The sequence below is a fragment of the Podarcis vaucheri genome (assembly GCF_965113315.1).
Source record: "Podarcis vaucheri genome assembly, chromosome: 2".
NCBI classification, from domain to species: domain Eukaryota; kingdom Metazoa; phylum Chordata; class Lepidosauria; order Squamata; family Lacertidae; genus Podarcis; species Podarcis vaucheri.
In genome coordinates, this window is record NC_138760.1 from 121,828,847 (window position 1) to 121,848,835 (window position 19,989).

General features: G+C 48.6%; 2 protein-coding genes across 4 annotated transcripts in view; both read left to right on the forward strand.

Moving 5' to 3' along the window:
* LOC309524920 (uncharacterized protein) overlaps nucleotides 1–19,989 on the forward strand; it is a 200,066-nt gene that overhangs the window by 19,525 nt on the left and 160,552 nt on the right. The gene's annotated exons all lie outside the window — the stretch shown is intronic.
* Nucleotides 1–19,989, forward strand: part of LOC309524617 (uncharacterized protein) — a 72,660-nt gene that overhangs the window by 6,855 nt on the left and 45,816 nt on the right. Inside the window, exon 4 of one of the 3 annotated variants that reach the window (XM_082209379.1) lies at nucleotides 5,016–8,576. The exons of the other annotated variants lie outside the window; for them this stretch is intronic. Coding sequence (XP_082065505.1) covers nucleotides 5,016–7,150 — 2,135 coding nt within the window. The 3' untranslated portion in view covers nucleotides 7,151–8,576. Of the gene's footprint in view, nucleotides 1–5,015; nucleotides 8,577–19,989 lie in introns of those variants that run through there. 3 annotated transcript variants of the gene reach the window in all.

Below are 19,989 nucleotides of genomic sequence, written 5' to 3' on the forward strand. Positions count from 1 at the left end.
CTCGTTACAGACGTCCTTTAACGGTTGTATCAGCCATTCCTTTAAAGATTTGTAATATCTGGAAGTCAGTCCGTCTGGCCCTGGAGATTTGCCCAATTGCATGTCCTGAATGGCACCCTCTATCTCTTGTTCTGTAATTCTCTGGTTTAGATCCATCTTGCTTTGATGAGAGATTTTCTGTAATCCAAATTTGTTAAGGAATTTATCTATGTCCTCTTCATTTTGTGATCCTTGAGAATAAAGTTTTTTAAAATAGCTCACAAAACAATTTCTTATCTCATTGGGTTTAGATATAATCTTCCCTTCCACTTCTAAACTTGTAACTGTATTTAATTTCTGTCTTTTCTTTAGTTGCCATGCCAAAAGTTTACCACATTTGTCTGCCGACTCAAATGTCTTTTGTTTCATTTGCTTTATTTTCCACTCTATCTCTTGGTTCATCAATTCCATATATTGTGTTTGATATAACTTAATCTCCCTCAAAATCTCCTGGGACTTTGGTTTTAATCTTAATTTTTTCTCTCCTTCTTTTATCTTTTCCAAAATTTTTTCCTTTTTCTCATTCTGCTTTCTCTTCTTTATTGAATTTTGTTGAATCAAAAATCCTCGCATCACAGCTTTACTTGCGTCCCAGATCACTCTTTTTTCCACATCGCCCTTTAGATTAATTTCAAAATAGTCCTTTAGAGTTTTTTGGGCCTTCGTGTGGATCTCTCTATCTCGAAACAGGGTGTCATTCATTCTCCATCTAAACTGACCAGTTGTTGTAAATTTCATTTCCATCTTCACGGCGTTATGGTCGGAGCAGGTTTTTGGGCAGATTTCTACCTTCTTAATCTTCGGAGCCATTCCACTAGTAACCCATATTTGGTCGATTCTGGTCCAGGTCATCTTTGCTTGGGAGAAAAAGGTTCCCTCTCTTTCAAGAGGGTTCCTTGTTCTCCAGATGTCTATTAAGTCCATATTTTCAGTCATTTCAAAGAAGGTCTTCGGGAGTCTCCCTTCTTTAGTAAGTGTCAGTCTTTGTGTCTTGTCCATGTTTGTAGAAACTACACCATTCATATCTCCCATGATTATCATATTATATTCCAAATAGTCCATCAAAGTCTCATGAAGTTTTTTGAAGAATTCTGCTTTACCTTCATTTGGTGCATAGATCCCAATTATCAAAAATTTTTCTCCTTGTACCTGTATCTCCACCGCTAAATATCTTCCTTGTTCATCTTTGAACATCATTTTTGGAGCCCACTTCTCTTTTACATAAATCACAACTCCTCTTTTTTTTACTTTGTCCGACGAAATAAATTCTTGTCCCAATCTTTTATTCATAAGCAGTCTCCTGTGAGCTCTAGTTATATGAGTTTCCTGTAAGCAAATCAAGTCCAGTTGTTCTCTGTACAAAATATGGAATACTTGTCGTCTCTTCAAAGGCATGTTCATCCCATTACAATTCCAACTAAGGAATTGCAGGGCCATCTTGTTATTTTTCTGGTATTCCTCCAACAGCTCCCAATTGTTGTTCCTCCTCTGTTGGTGGTGGAAGGTTCTGTCCAAACGAGAGGTTCAAGATGTCTATTACACTCTTTTGCTCAACAATTGGGTCTACAGTTCCTTTCTGTAAATCTTCTTGATTTCTTTGCAAGAACCTGTCTTTATCCTGTATCGTCTTTATTTTCACCTTCTTCCCCCTGTAATCAAAAGACAATCCCTGTGGAAATTCCCACCTGAAAAGAATGGTGTTCTTCTTCAGCAGGTAGACCAAATCCTTATAAGAAGCTCTCAAGTCCAAAATGTGTTTAGGAATATCTTTAAAGATCTGTATCGGTGAGTTCCCGATTTGTAAGGTTTTTTCAAAATGCAGTCTTAAAATTTTGTCTCTTTCCTCCTTCGATCTCAAGGTAATCAAACAGTCTCTCGGTGCCTTTCTGTTCTGTCTTTTGCCCAATCTAAATGCTGTTATGATTTTAAATTCGTCTTCCTCTAGATCTTCCCAGGCGTCAGCAAACTCTTGCGTTAAGAAGTCCGTAAGATTGTCTCCTTCGTCCTCTGGAATTGATCGTAATTTCAAATTCCTTTCTTTTCTTTGTAGTTCCCACAATGCCAGAGTTGCATCGTGGTCATGGACCTTCCTGGCAATCGGTTCTAATTTTTCTTGAGTCTCTCCAGCAATAGTTCTAGCTTCCTCCGCAATTTGGCGTGTAGCAGAATTTTCTTGCGTAAGCCTGTTTATAGATTCTGTATTCAGGTCAAGTCTTGTTGTTAAATCTGTCAATTTCTGTGAATTCTCTGTCAATTTCTTGGTATTTTCTGCCGTCTGCTTTGTTAGATTCTCCAGAGACTGGTTTATCTTAAGAAGGGCTTGCGACACTGCATCCATGGAGACTGCTGTGCCTTTTTCTTGTCCTGTTGTCACTGTAGGGGTTATACCTGAGATCGAGCCTCTTTTCTTTTGTTGCTGTAGCTGTTGTTGATGTTGCCTTGTCTTGGCTCTCGTGCTTATCTCGTCTGCTGGGCCACTCATATCCCAAGGTCGTTTCCCACGGGAGCCTTCTCCTAAAGGAAAATTCCACTGTCCCAAGGTGTAGCAACTTTTAATTTACCCTCTAGAGGGAGCAAATCAAAATGTCCACAAACAAAGACAAAGAGTATTTAAAAAGCAAACATATCAGGAGGCTTCTATATGTATATTGCAACACTTTCCCAATAGGTACAGTCCCAGCCTTCCCTGATATGTTGTAGCCACAGAGTCCCAAAACTTTGTAACAAGTAAGCAATAAGACTTCCACTTTGTTACTTTCACAGGAATCTAGAGTCAGTTCAGTGTTCCTTTGTCTTATAAGCAGTTTGTGCCAGGTTGGAGGCTGCAGAGAATTTCCTTTTCCTTTAAATTGATCATGCAGCTTATAAAGTCACTTTTTCCTCCCCTCTGCCCTGCAAGCTAGAGGGGATAGTCAGAGTCCAAATGCCGGATTCAAGCAGTTAAAAAACAATATCCCATACGGATGCAGCTTAGTAACTTTCGTTGCTTTAATTGTCATGCAGTCGGGGGAAGGCAGACTTCCTTAATTTTCGCCTTTCCCGTTTTCAGCCCAATTTCAAGTAGTTTTGACACGAATAGAGGTTCGATCTTACTCACGGGTCTTTTTTGTCCAGATTATTCAGGAAGGAATCGGCGCTCTCCACTAATGGCGACGCGGCTTCACCCTGCGGGCTGGGTAGCGATTCTCAGCACCGCGCTCCCCGTTGTCGTTCCGGAGCCTTTAAAAAGGCTCTTTCTGCGGTAAAGGGGGGCGCTTCGGGTGCCCACCGAATCTCCTTGTTCACAGGCTCCGTTCCTGTGATTTTAGGGGTCCCCCGCTTGCCGTAGCGGGTCAGACCCGAACTCGCAGAGCCGTCCTCTCTCCGGAGCTCGGAGAGGGAGCAGCCATTAGCGCTGGCGCCGAACCGGAAGTCTGTACATAAATTGTTTCTATTACTCTTATTTTTTATAGACAGGGTCAGAATCATACATTCCACCAGCATCAAAACACAATAGATGCATGCACCTCCCCAGTTTGGTGGGGTTAAGGGACAAAGGACCCGTTATCATGATACACAATTCCTGGAGCTGGAGGCTCTACACTTAGGATTGGGCATATAAAGTCCAAGAGCGTCTGGTATTATAAGCAAATTGTGCAAAATTGCCAATCTTAGAGACTGGGGTTGTTTGTGAGAGTGAGTGGGGTAATAATTTTAGCGCCCCTGTGTAAAGGCTTGGTTCTCCCGCACAGACATGAGACAACTCCAGTAGTAATTATCTCAAACTCATAAATCACTGTGGAGCTCAGTCTTCGGCCTGTTCATCCCAGCTTGCAGTTGCCGAGTCCTTCAGCAAAGAAGCCCCCACTTTCGCTCGCTTTTCCCCTCTTCTCGCAGATTCTCTCGAGCCTAAGAGTTTTTGGACAGGCTATTTCTGGGGTCCCTGTGCCAGAGCTCAAACTGGAGCTAACAGTCTGTGCCCCCCCCGGCACCCCCCCTTCCTGCTCTTTGTTCTTTCCTCCTGCTGCAGCTTGGCTGCTCCTCCCCTGCTTCACATTCCAACCGAATCACATCTCTTGCGTTCTCAGGCTCTGTCGGCGGAGGCACGAGAGGCTTGAGATTCACAGAGCTGACACCCTGTAATTTTGTCCGTTCCCAAGCTTCCATGGAGATACTGTGGTACAACCTTGGTGCAAATTTCAACATAAGTACACAAAGCCAACAAAGAGACTCAGAGGTTTATACTGGCACCAGCTTTCCTGGTCAAGAGTCCACTTTGTCAGACTGCAGCCCACAAAAGCTTAGGCCATAATACATTTATCAGCTTTTAAGGGCTGCAAAAGATGAATAAACAGAAGCGTAGTTCATCTATGGAATCTATCCTACAGGAGACAGTGACGGCCAGCAACTTGGATAGCTTGAAGAAAAGCATAAGACTGACATCTCTGCTCTGCCCTTGTGGTCCTAGGCAATAATCCTTCTTGATACTAGTTTCTGGAAAGCACACGATGGCAGAGAAGACTCTTGTGCTCCAGTCCTGCTTGCCGGTTTCCCACAGGCATCTGGTTGGCCTCTGTGAGAAGAGGATGCTGGATTGGTGGGCCTTTGCCTGATCCAGCAGGCTCTTCTTAGGTTCCAATATAGTGCAATATTTCTACAGTTAAATGTAGCACTTAAGTTTCACTTATTTCACATGGGAGACACTGTTACTCAAGCCTGAGATCATTCGCTTGAGAAATAAAAATAGAGATGTGTCTAAAAAATCAGTTTCAGCATAGATCTGTATTATAAAATGATGCTGCCTTATTAAGTTTGAATAGAGTGATCATGTTTTGCTCTTGCCACTGTCTCATCAGCTTTGCAAAAAATTTGGAACCTAGAGAGGACAGTGGAGAATGAAGGTGTTACAACGAGAGAAGGTGCAGATTGGGATGGACAGGTGTTCAGTTCCCTTTTTGTCTTTCTTGAAAGTCTAACAGGATTCTCTTTCCTCCCAGACTCCCAAACAGGTGAGGAAGATGAAAGTCAGAATTCTATGGAGCCACCTGTGAATTTATGGGGGAAAACAAAGAAATTGAGGATACAACAAAAAAGTCACAAAGGAGAGAAACTATTTAAATGTACGGCATGTGGAAAGAGCTTCAGTGAAAGTGGAAAACTTAGAATACACCAACGAACTCACACAGGGGAGAAACCATTTGAATGTTTTGAATGTGGAAAGAGCTTCAGTGATAGTGGAGCACTTAGGATACACCAACAAACTCACACAGGGGAGAAACCATTTAGATGTATTGAATGTGGAAAGAGTTTTAGCATAAGTAGAGCACTTAGAATACACCAACGAACTCACACAGGGGAGAAACCATTTGAATGTATTGAATGTGGAAAGAGCTTCAGTCGAAATGATACACTTAGAATACACCAACGAACTCATACAGGGGAGAAACCATTTAAATGTGTTGAATGTGGAAAGAGTTTCAGCCAAAGCGCAGCACTTAGAATACACCAACGAACTCACACAGGGGAGAAACCATTTGAATGTTTTGAGTGTGGAAAGAGCTTCAGTGATAGTGGAGCACTTAGAATACACCAACGAACTCACACAGGGGAGAAACCATTTAAATGTATTGAATGTGGAAAGAGCTTCAGTACAAGTGGGAGACTTACAAGACACCAACAAAGTCACACGAGGGAGAAACCATTTAAATGTATGGAATGTGGAAAGAGCTTCAGTGATAGTGGAGCACTTAGAATACACCAACGAACTCACACAGGGGAGAAGCCATTTAGATGTATTGAATGTGGAAAGAGTTTCAGCATAAGTGGAGCACTTAGAATACACCAACGAACTCACACAGGGGAGAAACCATTTAAATGTGTGGAGTGTGGTAAGAGCTTCAGTGATAGTGGAAATCTTAGAATACACCAAAGAATTCACACAGGGGAGAAACCATTTGAATGTTTTGAGTGTGGAAAGAGCTACAGTCAAAATGAAGCACTTAGAATACACCAACGAACTCACACAGGGGAAAAACCATTTAAATGTTTTGAGTGTGGAAAGAGCTTCAGTGTTAGTGGAGCACTTAAAATACACCAACGAACTCACACAGGGGAGAAACCATTTAAATGTATTGAATGTGGAAAGAGCTTCAGTACAAGTGGGAGACTTACAAGACACCATCAAAGTCACACGAGGGAGAAACCATTTAAATGTATGGAATGTGGAAAGAGCTTCAGTGATAGTGGAGCACTTAGAATACACCAACGAACTCACACAGGGGAGAAGCCATTTAGATGTATTGAATGTGGAAAGAGTTTCAGCATAAGTGGAGCACTTAGAATACACCAACGAACTCACACAGGGGAGAAACCATTTGAATGTATTGAATGTGGAAAGAGTTTCAGTCGAAATGATACACTTAGAATACACCAACGAACTCATACAGGGGAGAAACCATTTAAATGTGTTGAATGTGGAAAGAGTTTCAGCAAAAGCGCAGCACTTAGAATACACCAACGAACTCACACAGGGGAGAAACCATTTGAATGTTTTGAGTGTGGAAAGAGCTTCAGTGATAGTGGAGCACTTAGAATACACCAACGAACTCATACAGGGGAAAAACCATTTAAATGTATTGAATGTGGAAAGAGCTTCAGTGATAGTGGATCACTTAAAATACACCAACGAACTCACACAGGGGAGAAACCATTTAAATGTATTGAATGTGGAAAGAGCTTCAGTACAAGTTCGAAACTTAGAAGACACCAACAAAGTCACACGAGGGAGAAACCATTTCAATGTATGGAATGTGGAAAGAGCTTCAGTGATAGGGGATCACTTAGAATACACCAACGAACTCACACAGGGGAGAAACCATATAAATGTATTGAATGTGGAAAGAGCTTCAGTGAAAGGGGATCACTTAGAAGACACCAACGAACTCACACAGGGGAGAAACCATTTAAATGTATGGAATGTGGAAAGAGCTTCAGTACAAGTGGGAGCCTTAGAGTACACCAACGAACTCATACAGGGGAGAAACCATTTAAATGTTTTGAATGTGGAAAGAGTTTCAGTGAAAGTGGGAAACTTAGAATACACCAACGAACTCATGCAGGGGAGAAACCATGAAAATGTATTGAATGTGGAATATGGAGCACTTAGAAGACATCAACGAACTCACACGGGAAAAATCACAGATACTTTAATAAACTGCATAGGTGTTTTTTACCTTTCCTTCTATGCTTCCTTGCAATACTGATAAAATCAAACCATCCCAATGCTTTCAGCCCCAGAAGAGGAGCTCCCCTTGGTGTCAGGGGAGGGGTCCAAGGGAGCATCTGAAGCCCTGCCATTCCTTCTGTCCCTGGCCCCTTCCCCTCCTCTCTCTGCCATCCCAGGGCTACTCTTGACTCCACAGCAGGAGACTGGATCTGTCTGTGATGGTGAGATGTCCTGGCCGGTTGAAGGACCACTTCCTGTTTTCTGCAGCTCCATCCTTCTTTCTCATGCAAGGTGGAGTCATGAAGCAGGCGAAGGCTGTGCACACCTAAGGGTGGCGCAGTGGGTGGGTGGGATTCTGCTTAACCTTTCCCTGTCTGCTCCTTTTTTGGATCCAAATCCCCACACAAAAAGGGGCTTTGTGAGGGCGCAATCAGTGTTAAGGAGCTGCACTGAAAATCACTGCTTTGTGACCGTAAGAGGCCCTTCTCAAAAAAAGAAGCATCAAGAGAATTTAAGCTATAGAATTTAAAACAAACAGATAATTACAAAAAAAGAAAGCAGTCTGGTGCCACATTGCGTAGGAGTTACTTTAACACACTCTACCTGGGGCTGCCTTTAAACAGAGCTCAGAAACTTCAATGGCTCAAAGAGCTGCAGACACTTTGCTGACCAGGGCTGGCTAAAGGCAGCATAGGACTCCCATATTCGAACAGCTCCATCTGCCTAATTGTCTGTTTCTGGACACAATCAATGTTTCCAGAAGAAGAGGAAGATAGATTTGGAGTGCGGCATTTTCAAAAAAGATGGACACACGACTATTTCTTTGTGGAGCTGAAAGGCATGCCTGTGTGCCTCATTTGTGGTGAGGTCCTCTCCGTCCTGAAGAAGGCCAACCTGCAGAGGCACCACAGGACGAAGCACATTCAGTACAAGGGAGTTCCAAGGGCAGCTGCGCCAGGAGAAGGTCAAGGCGCTGAAAACGGACCTGTTGGGTAACCTGTGGCCCCTCCAGATGATGTGATATTGCAACTCACGTCTTCTTTAGCCGTTGGCCACGCTGGCTGGGGCTCATGGGAGCTGGAGTCCAAGGATCTAGGTCCACACATGCCGGGGACATTTAAATCCCTCCTCAGTCGTGAAGCCGATTGGGCGACTTAAAGCTGGTCACCATCTTTATGCGAAACCTCCCTCGCAGGGTTGCTGTGTGCGTGAAAGCAATATATCTTGTGGTGGGCTTGATGAGGGGAGTGTGGAACAGAAATGTAATTCATAGGTAAGAAGACAGGAAATAATTCTGACTCTGACTGAAAATAAAGGATTCTTTGTCTCCAAATTGCATATAGCAAGCACCTGTGTTGTTGAACTCTAGCTGAAGTCTGGTTCCTCAGCACTCTGCACTCTCTCTCTGGAAACCTCCAGCTGTCAGGTGACAGGAACCAGCCAATGCCTCCCAGTTCAGAAACAGTCTGCCAAGAGCTGAGATTGGAAGTGGACAACCAAGGAAACTTAGGGGAGCATTTTCATTTCCATGCTTATGAATATTGATTTGAATCAATTCATCTGATGTGTTCAAAATAGTAGAGAAAATTTATGGTTGACACCACCTTGGGATAGTTTTGACAGGAATTCGGGGAACTAGGAATATTTTTAGTTCCATCAGGGTTGATGGATCAGCAAATAGCTAGAGAGGATTAAGGGGCGGGGGCGGGAATCAGGCCTTGTTTCTCATGTGACAGATAACCGATTCCACAGGTCTTAAATGTGACCATTTGCGACACAAGATCTACCCACCAGGGAAGAATGGCAGATGAAGGTGATAGACTATATGGAACTGGCGGAAATGACTGGCAGGATCCGAGACCAGGGAGAAGAGTTGGTGGAAGAAGATTGGAAGAAATTTAAAGACTATTTACAGAAACATTGTAAAATTAATGAATGTTAGAAAGATATTGGAATGAACTTATGTGGTTTTAGCAGAAATGTTATAAAGGATTAGGAAAAAATAGACTGTTAATTGGTGAAACGAGGGAAAGTAAAGTTATATCATATTAAGATAAATTACAGGACAAAAATTGTAAAAGATGGAAAGGATTTGCTGAAATAGTTAACTGAACTAGAATACAAAAAAGGGAGGTGTGAGGAGGTCAAGAAAACAAGCTAACAAATGATAAGTTATAGGAAGATTCGATGTGTTATTTTTTTAATGGACTTTATTTTTCTGTTTTTGTATTTTTTCTTTTTTTCTTTTCTTATTATGATGTGTTGTTTTTGATGTTGTTTAATATGATGTTATTATTTTTTCTTTTTGTAACCTTTAAAACCTTAATAAATATTATTATAAATAAATAAATAAATGTGACCATTTGCTGCCTCCCAAAATTATGCTTAAGCCTTTCCCCTCCCCCCCAAAAAAACAACAACAACTCAAACATGGTAGCTGGTCTTGTCAAACGGGCCAATATAAGGTTCATTTGGCAAGTTTGTTGTTGTTTAGTCGTTTATTTGTGTCCGACTCTTCATGACCCCATGGACCAGAGCACGCCAGGCATTCCTGTCTTCTACTGCCTCCCGCAGCTTGGTCAAACTCATGTTCGTAGCTTTGAGGACACTGTCCAACCATCTCGTCCTCTGTCGTCCCCTTCTCCGTGTACCCTCCATCTTTCCCAACATCAGGGGGGTCTTTTCCAGGGAGCCTTCTCTTCCCATGAGGTGGGCAAAGTATTGAAACCTCAGCTTCAGTATGTGTCCTTCCAGTGAGCACTCAGGGCTGATCTCCTTCAGAATGGATAGGTTGGATCTTCTTGCAGTCCATGGGAGTCTCCCGCATCCCTCCCCACAACCTCTGAGCATTCCCTCCCAGGACCCTTGGAGAAATCTGGTGAGTTCCAGGGGAGAGGAGATGGGGACAGGGACAGATGGATGGTGGAGGGAGAAAGAGGAAAAGATGGGGAGGAGACAAATGGAAGGAAGTTCCTGACAGGAAGAAGGAAGGGGTGAGGCCTTCTGCAAAGCAGCTCTTTGTTGCTTGAATCCTTTTCCTAAAGTAGTGGGGGCAGATTTTCTTCCTCCAGGCTTTGAAATCTTAGGTGTTATTTCAATGGCAGGAATAATTGATGATAATGATGTTGCACACCAATCCTGAAAAATGGGTGAAGGGGAATGAAATGCTTTGCATAATTATTTATAATTAATGTATTTAAATTGTTTCTATTACTCTTATTTTTTATAGACAGGGTCAGAATGATACATTCCACCAGCATCAAAACACAATAAATGCATGCAGCTCCCCAGTTTGGTGGGCTTAAGGGACAAAGGACCAGTTATCATGATACACGATTCCTGTGGCTGGAGGCTCTACACTTAGGTGTGATGGCCTGGGATCCCGATTCTGAGAGTGAACCGGAGGAATCCCAGCCGGCACAGGAGTCCCCACCTCCAGGGCCGGCTGAACTGGGGCAAGGCCTAGATTCTGAGGAGCTTGCACCTGTGCCAGATCCTCAGGAGCAGGCACCAGGTGAAACCATTCTGGCCCCAGAGGTGCTTGAGGACTCAGTGTCTACAGGTGAGCCTTCCCCGGGGCCCAGTAACCCTTCGGCCTCTCCTGAACTGCAGAGGCTTAGGGCAGAGAGGCGAAGGGAACTGGTTTCTCCCAGGAGGAGTGCTCGCCTTAAGGCCCGGAGAGGCGGGGCTCCTGGTGGCCAGGACCGCCCCTGGCCTTAGAGAAGATAAAGGGCAGTCAGCCCAGTCCCAGGTTGCGGGAGCAACGTCGTCATTGAAGAGCTGTTTCGGCCAGCATCCAGTCCTGTTCCTCCAGTCTTCCTGTTCCCCGCCCAGCTTCCTGCTTCTGATCTTCGAGTGTTCCTGTTCCCCGCCCGGCTCCCTGTTTTGGACCTCACCTCGCACTTTGTGGACTATCTCTAGGCTAGTGACCTCCCCCCCCGGGACCAGCACAGTTTGCTCCTGCCTCTCCCGCACTCCCCCTTCGTTGGGGTGCGTTCGGGAAGAGCCAGAGGCCATGGCTGACCAGGCAGCCGCGCTGGTGGCATTGGCCCAGGAGAACCGGGCCTTGACCCACACCGTTCAGCAGCTAAGCGATGTGGTTGTGGTGCTTCAGCAGCGGTTGGAAGCCTTTACAGATCCTGGGGCCGACGCCCCAGCTCCAGGCAAGTACCCAGTGGCTTTGCCAGAGAAATTTGATGGGACCCTGGTCAGTTTTCCCATGTTCTTCGCCCAGGCCAAGTTGTATATTCAGGGGCGAGCCCGGAACTTCCCTGACGACCGCACCAAGGTGCACTTTCTGATCAGTTTGTTAAAGGACCAGGCAGCCAAGTGGGCTTTGCCACTGCTCCGGCAAGACTCTCCTTTGTTAACGGACTATGTGGGATTTTGTAACCACTTAGAGTCTGTGTTTGGCAACCCTCTGAAGGAGAGCCAAGCCAATCGGGCGATTCGTCAGTTGAGACAGGACAAGTCCACAGCCGTCGCCTACGCCACAGAATTTCGGCTGTTGGCACAAGACTTATCTTGGAATGACTCTGCACTACAGGACCAGTATCTGGAGGGTCTGTCAGACGAGATACTGGACCAGTTGGCCATGATGGACCGTCCCACCACGCTGGACGCCCTCATTCAGCGGAGCCTGCAGATAGACGATCGGTTGGAGGACCGTCGCCAGGCCCGGGACCGCCAGCACCCCCGGCTCCTAGCGCCTGTCCTTCCCAACAGGTCCACGCCCACAGCCGAGTTGCCAGTCGAGCCAACGCAGCTCGGGGCTGTGCGACCTCGCCTCTCCCCCTCGGAGAAGACGCGGCGTTGGGAGGGAAACCTGTGTCTTTACTGTGGTGGGAGTGGACATTACGCCCGTTCCTGTCCCAGGAAAATGCCAGTCGCAGGAAAACCACCAACCTCGATAGCCGAAGGCCCTAGCAACGTGGGGTCCCAAACCATGCAAGAGGGGCCCTCACCAGTGGAGTTGCGACATCTCGTGGTTCCAGTGCGTCTCTACCCTCCAGGTGGGCCCTGGATTCTTACCCACGCTCTGGTAGATTCGGGGGCAACCCGCTCCTATATGGACGCTGCCTTTGCCGCTCATCATCAGGTGCCACTTCAGAACAAGCCAGAACCGGTACAGGTGGAGGCAATCGACGAACGGCTCCTGCGTTCAGGTGCCGTCACTCGGGAGACCCAGCCCTTGGTCCTGTGTCTCCAGCAGCACCGGGAGGTGCGAACTTTGGACATTGCCTCCATGCCCCGGTTCCCCCTGGTGCTTGGAATGGACTGGTTGGAGGCTCACAATGTTCAGATTGACTGGGTTAATCGGACTGTGCACTTCCCAGACCCATGCCCTCATGCTCTGTCCGAGATGCTAGCGGCCACACCCATTGAGGAGGCAGTGCCCACGCTCCCAGCCGTGTACCGGGACTACCAAGACGTGTTCGAAGAACGGGGGGCAGACCAGCTGCCGCCGCATTGGTCTTTTGACTGTGGCATAGACCTCCAGCCCGGAGCGCCCCTGCCGGTGAGTAGTTTATACTCTCTAACAGAGCCAGAGTGCAAAGCTTTGCAGGACTTCCTGCGCATGAACCTGGAGCGTGGGTTCATTAGGCCTTCTACCTCACCCACCGCTGCGCCAGTACTCTTCGTTAAGAAGAAATGTGGGGAGCTTCGCCTTTGCCATGATTACCGGGCCCTGAACAACATTACCATCCCGGACCGGTACCCCTTGCCCCTTATCTCGGAGTTGCTGGAGCGGGTGCAAGGGGCGCAGATGTTCACCAAGCTTGACCTCCGGGGGGCCTACAATTTAATTAGGATCCGAGCCGGGGATGAGTGGAAGACAGCATTCGGGACCCGGTACGGGCAGTTCGAATACCTGGTTATGCCCTTCGGATTGTGCAACGCGCCCGCTGTGTTCCAACGGTACATTAACCACGTGTTCCAGGACTTGCTGGACAAGTACGTGGTGGTGTACCTGGATGACATTTTGATTTTCTCCCGTGACCCGGCTCGCCACGAGGGCCATGTCCGGACCGTGTTGCAGCGCTTGCGGGAGCACCGCCTGTATGCGAAGCTCAGCAAGTGCGAGTTCCATCAGCAGACAGTGGACTTTCTGGGTCACCGACTCTCTCCAGATAGGGTGCAGATGGATCCTGGGAAGGTGGCAGCGGTTCGGGAATGGGCGGCACCTCGGAACCGCAAGGACCTACAGCGTTTCCTGGGGTTCGCCAACTATTACCGGACCTTCATTGTGGGTTACGCTTGTCGCACTACCCCATTGACCCGGCTACTGCGCCCCAAGACGCCGTTTTCCTGGGACAGCGAGGCAGAGGAGGCGTTTCAGGGGTTGAAGGCCTGTTTCCAGAGAGCGCCGATCTTACAACATCCTGACCCCTCTCGATCTTTTGTGGTAGAGACCGATGCCTCCAGTATGGCTCTCGGTGCCGTCTTGTCTCAGCAGTATGGACCTGATGCGCCACTCTTACCCTGCGCCTTTTATTCCCGCCAGCTCCTGCCAGCGGAGCGTAACTATACGGTATGGGAGCGGGAACTACTGGCCATCAAGGTGGCTTTTGAGGTCTGGCGCCACCATCTTGAGGGGGCACGACACCCGGTGGAGGTGAGAACCGACCACCGGAACCTGGAGTACCTCCAGACCACCCGCAAGCTGAACCAAAGGCAGGTCCGGTGGGCGTTGTTCTTTTCCCGGTTCCAGTTCCGGATCCGCTATATCCCTAGCTCCCAAAACCAGAAGGCGGATGCCCTGTCCCGGAAACCTGAAGACAACGCAGACACGGTACAGCAGGCAGTACCCACCACGATCCTACCACCGGCTGCATTCCTGGCCACCCAGGAGGCTGAGCCACTGCAGGCTCGGGTGCGGGAACAGCAGCGGGTCAACGCTTGGGCCCAGGAACGACTCCAGGAACTGGCCGAAGTGTCATGCCCTCAGTACCCAGGGCTGGTCCTGCATCAGAGCCTTCTGCTGCACCACGGGCGCCTGTACATCCCGCCAGGGCCGCTGCGGGCTGAGGTTCTCCGGATGACCCACGATGCTCCAGCAGCGGGGCACTTTGGGCGGTATCGGACCACCCATCTGGTAAGCCGTGAGTTTTGGTGGCCCCGTCTGAAGGCTGACGTGGCTCGCTACGTCGCTGGTTGTGATGTCTGCCGGCGGGCCAAGGGGCCTACCGGGCGACCCCCTGGCCTTCTTCAGACGTTGCCGGTTCCACCACGTCCTTGGCACACGGTTTCTCTGGACTTTGTAGTGGAGATTCCCCCGTCTCGTGGCTGCACCTGCCTACTAGTTTTCTCTGACCATTTCACGAAGATGGTGCACTGTGCCCCCTGCCCATCCGTACCGTCAGCTAAGGAAACCACTCAGCTGTACCTTCAGCATGTCTTCCGCCTGCATGGCCTACCTGAGTGTGTGGTGTCCGACCGTGGCGTTCAGTTCACGTCCCGGTTTTGGCGTGCTTTGCACCAGGCCCTCGGAACAGAGGTCTGTCTCTCATCTGCCTACCACCCACAGACTGATGGCCAGACAGAACGGGCGAACGCGGTGCTGGAACAGTACCTCCGGTGTTACTGCAGCTACCAGCAGGATGACTGGGTCGACCACCTAGCATTGGCGGAGTTCGCTTACAACAACGCGGTGAATGCGTCCACCCAGCAGACCCCGTTCCAGGCCAGTTACGGTTTTCATCCACGGTTGTTTCCGGATGTGCTGCCGGCATCTGCGGTCCCTGCGGTGACAGAGTGGCTTCAGGAGCTTCAGTCCCAGCAACAGCTGTTGATGGAGCAGCTGCGCCAGGCCAAGGAGGCATACAAGGTCCAGGCCGACCGCCACCGCCAGGTGGGGCCGGAACTCCACGTCGGTGACCTGGTATGGCTCTCCACTCGCCACCTCCACCCTTCTCGACCTTCGCGGAAGCTGGACGCCCGTTTCACCGGCCCATTCCCTATCGTGAACCAGGTCTCGCCTGTGGCATTCCGTCTCCAGTTGCCCGCAACCCTGAAGGTTCACCCGGTATTCCACAGGTCCCTTCTGAGTCCGGTGGCCCCACCCGACGAGTTCCACCCGAACCGTCCCCGACCGCAGCCAGTTTTGGTTCAGGGAGAGCCTGAGTACGAGGTGGAACGCATTCTGGACTCCCGATACCTCAGGGGAAAGCTGCAGTATCTCATAGACTGGAAGGGGTATGGACCGGAGGACCGTTCCTGGGAACCAGCGGCCAACGTCCAGGTGCCTGCCTGCCTCCGAGAGTTCCATGCGGCGTACCCCAGCAAGCCAGGTCCAGACCCTCGGTTGAGGGGGGGCCTGGGAGGGGGGATGGTGTGATGGCCTGGGATCCCGATTCTGAGAGTGAACCGGAGGAATCCCAGCCGGCACAGGAGTCCCCACCTCCAGGGCTGGCTGAACTGGGGCAAGGCCTAGATTCTGAGGAGCTTGCACCTGTGCCAGATCCTCAGGAGCAGGCACCAGGTGAAACCATTCTGGCCCCAGAGGTGCTTGAGGACTCAGTGTCTACAGGTGAGCCTTCCCCGGGGCCCAGTAACCCTTTGGCCTCTCCTGAACTGCAGAGGCTTAGGGCAGAGAGGCGAAGGGAACTGGTTTCTGAGGGAGTCGGAACTTAAGAGGTTAAGTTGTTCCCATGATGCCTCAACATTCTGACGTCAGCTTTGGAAGCTGGGAGGAGTTTTCTGTCTGTTCCTCTCGGTCTTTGAGGGAGAAGGACGCAGTTTGTCATGGCTGCGAGAAGTCCTGGAGTTTTCTGAGAAATGATGCAATAAAGAACTGTAAATGGACTATCTGGTACTCTGTGTATCTGTCTGAAGCTACGTGACAGCTTTGCCGCTGTGTTTAACTCTGCTAGGCGTGACTGAACGGAGCAGAATGCGCAGCTGATGGGAAGCGCGCCGGACCGCTGTAAAGAGCTAAGTTGGGTCGTAAACCAATTAGCAGGTCACGCCCGATCAATAAATTGCACAGGTTATGGGAGCCTAATTACCACTTGTAAAGCTGTCGCTGGAGGCTGCCGGAATGCTTTGAAGTCTGCGTTCTGAGGCAGTGCCGCTGACGGGAGCGGAGGCCTGTATCTGAGGCAAGCAAGCTGGCTGAAAAGACGCTGTGCTGTGTTGCTGCAGTGCTAAGAGCAGCAGGGAATTGTTTCTCCACGGACAGGAGCCGGAAGAGCTGGTGACTTGTGAGTACAGCTTGGGGCGCCTTGGGAGAACAGGAGACCATGGACAGAAAGCCAGCTGAGAAGAGGCTGCAGAGAGCTTGGAGCTGTGCCTAACGTTTGAAGGCAAGCTGACGACGACGCTGAAGCCAGCTTGGAGTCCTGCCTGAAGTTGTGAGAGGCAGACGATCTCAGCTGGAGGAGCTGATCTGCTAGACCGGGAGGTGGAGAGCGGCTGTTTGTTTACGTAAGTACGCTGGGCCCCGGGGGAAGATGGCAGAAGACCAAGAGGTGCTTGAAGCTCCGCTTGAGAAGCTTGAAGAGCTCACCACCCAGTCGTGAGAAACCTGGGTCAGAAGGGTGAGAGCCTGGTTTTGGGCAACTGGCCTGTGGGAAGTATGCAAGAAAGAGCCGTCCCCAGGCAAACCGGCTGCTGCGAAAATTGCGGGGCTGGTGGACAGAGATGCAGGAAAGCTGCAGTCTGTTTTTCTGGAGGAGAAACTGCAGAGAGAGAAAGCTGAGAGAGCTGAGATCTGCATGTTGAGAGCAAGCGTACACGCTAAGCTGTTGCCGTATTTGGAAGGCATTGAGGCGGCCTGTGAAGCCTGGAATGTGCTGAGGGGTTTGTGTCAAAGCTCAGCAGGAGGCCAGGAGCAGGATGATGCCGAGTGCTCAGCCAGAAGCCCTGAACCTACAGCCTCACGGAGTGCTGTTGGAAGTGTCGGGGGGGCAGAGAAGCCCAAAAGCCAGTTTGGAAAAGTTTCCACTGTGTATGCCAAGGGGAAGTGCTGTTTCAGAGGGGGCGGAGCTGGTGTCCCGGAAGCTTTGCTAGCTGAGAGCTCACCCCAGTGTTTTTCCACTCGTCGGTGCTACGTTTGTAATTCTACGGAACATCTGCGTCGCAATTGCCCTCACCGGAGCAAGGAGGCAAGGCAGGATGTTGTCAAGGTCAACTCCCATGGGAACCAGTCGGGTTTCCATGGCAGCCAGCCTGGGAGAGGAGCCAGGCGTGGGACTGAGTCAGGTGGACGTGACAAACACCAGGAGGAGACTTATCAAATAACAGCCAGTCTGGCATTGTTTGAGGACAGCTGTGAGAAGGGCTCTGAGTTTTGTTTTGTGATAGACTCTGCAGCTAATTGCAATTTGATTCCAGAGACCCCTGCTGTCGAGATGTGGAATTGCAGGGCAGTTCCGGTCGGGAAAACTGTACTTTTCGCAAATGGACAGAAGCAAAATGTAACTAACGTTGCGAAGGACAATGAAAATAAATAATGAATTAATGAAAGGAATAAATGTTTAAAGGGTGGAAAGATAAGTATATTGGCGGATTAAAGTAATATGACAATAAGTAATTTAAACCAAAAAGTAAGCTTTAAGGTAAAAGAAAGAAACGTATGAAACAAGGATATAATTTGTTGAAATTTTATTTGTTAAGAATGCAATGCAGGGGAGACGTGGGGAAGTTCGATAATGGACTGGAACAAGCTTGGAAATAACCAATTTTTTTTCTTTTTCTTTCTTTTTTCTTCTTTTTTCTGTAAATGCATAAGCTTTCTGTATAACTTGTTGAATAATCTCTATCTGGGGGAAAAAAAACAATAAAATATTATTAAAAAAAAATGTAACTAACGTTGCAACTGTTTCTGTTTCTGTTTTGCAGGAGCAGTTGGAGTGTTGTACCGTCCCAGGGATACACCACTGTCTTTTGTCTGTGCCTTATTTGTTAAAGAAGGGGTTTAAGGTTTGCTTCGAGGAAAATGCCTGCACAATCTCCAAAGGAGGGAGGATACTTGCCAAGGTTAAAAAGGGGCAGAATGATCTCTTCATTCTTAAAACGCCTCTGGAGGGTGAGGGGAAGGTTGAAAAAGCACAAGCCCTGCATGCTACAGTTCCCACTCATGTGTCATGTGCCCATGTTTGGCATGCTAGGACAGCTCATGGTTCTTTAGAAGAACTACAGACACTGCCTGAGGTCGCCAAAGGTTGTCACATTGTAGAATGTGGATGTGTCACAAATTGTGAAGCATGCAGACAGGCAAAGGTAAAAGGGTGCAGTTACCCAAAGGTGGAGAGGGTACACACCAAACCCTTTGAACTGGTTCACATAGATCTATTGGGTCCCGTAAAGGAACCAAGTCTGGGAGGGGCCAGGTTTCTGCTGACGATGCAGGATAGCTTTACGCAGAACACCTGGACTCATGGTCTTAAATCCAAGGAAGATGCAGCACAACTGATCAAAGGTTGGATTGAGGAGGTGGAACTGAGGTTCTCCACCAAAGTGCAAGCAGTCAGCAGTGACAGAGGTGCTCAGTTTACAGGATCTGCTTTGCAGAAGTTCTTTCGCAAGAAAGGGATACGTCACACAGTGACTTCACCCAATCAGAGGGGGGTGGCAGAGCTTAGATGTGAGGCTCTGGTCAAGGCTGCAAAGGTGTTGCTGACAGATTCTGGGTTGCCACCAAAGTTTTGGCTAGAGGCAATCAGGTATGTGGGCTTCACCTGGAATCGTACCTATAATTCAATGATAGGTGACACACCTTTTGGTTTGTTGCATGGCAGGAAACCCCAGATTCATTTTCTGCGCACGTTTGGTTCGGACGCATCTGTGCCGGTGCCTAAGGCTTTGCAAGGGCCAGATGGATCCAAGTTCCGGAAAATGGTCTTCTGTGGGTATGAGCCAGCAGCGCGTGCATGGAGGTTTGCATTCCCATCAGGTGATCAGAGTAAGCTGCTGATCAGCAAACACGCTGAGTTCTACGAACAGGATGAAAGGTCAAAGGCTCCTGTCAAGCGTGATGTTCTATCAGAATGTCTTTCTGATTCAGAGCAGGAAGATTCTGAGGATGAGGAAGGAGAGGCTGAGTCTGCTGATGACGATCAGGTCACTGACCAAGGTTTGGAGCAGGGTTGGGCATCTCCACAAGTTGTTAAAAGAGAGGCCAAGAGTGAGCCTAGTTCTCCGGTGAGTGTGATGGAGAGGATTCGAAGTCGTTATAAGTCAGAGGGGGAATCCCGCGATGCTGAGGACACACCTGCTGGTGATGGTGTGTCAAGGGAAACATCTGAGTTTGTGCCCAGACGGTCAAGTCGCACAACGAAGGGTATTCCACCTGAAAGGTATCAGGCCACAGGTGCGTGGGTAAGTTTCGCACAGTGTGAACCTGAGAGTTATGTGGTTGTTCCACAGGTCTTGTCAGAATGTGATGCAAGAGGGGGTGTGGGAGTCGGAACTTAAGAGGTTAAGTTGTTCCCATGATGCCTCAACATTCTGACGTCAGCTTTGGAAGCTGGGAGGAGTTTTCTGTCTGTTCCTCTCGGTCTTTGAGGGAGAAGGACGCAGTTTGTCATGGCTGCGAGAAGTCCTGGAGTTTTCTGAGAAATGATGCAATAAAGAACTGTAAATGGACTATCTGGTACTCTGTGTATCTGTCTGAAGCTACGTGACAGCTTTGCCGCTGTGTTTAACTCTGCTAGGCGTGACTGAACGGAGCAGAATGCGCAGCTGATGGGAAGCGCGCCGGACCGCTGTAAAGAGCTAAGTTGGGTCGTAAACGAATTAGCAGG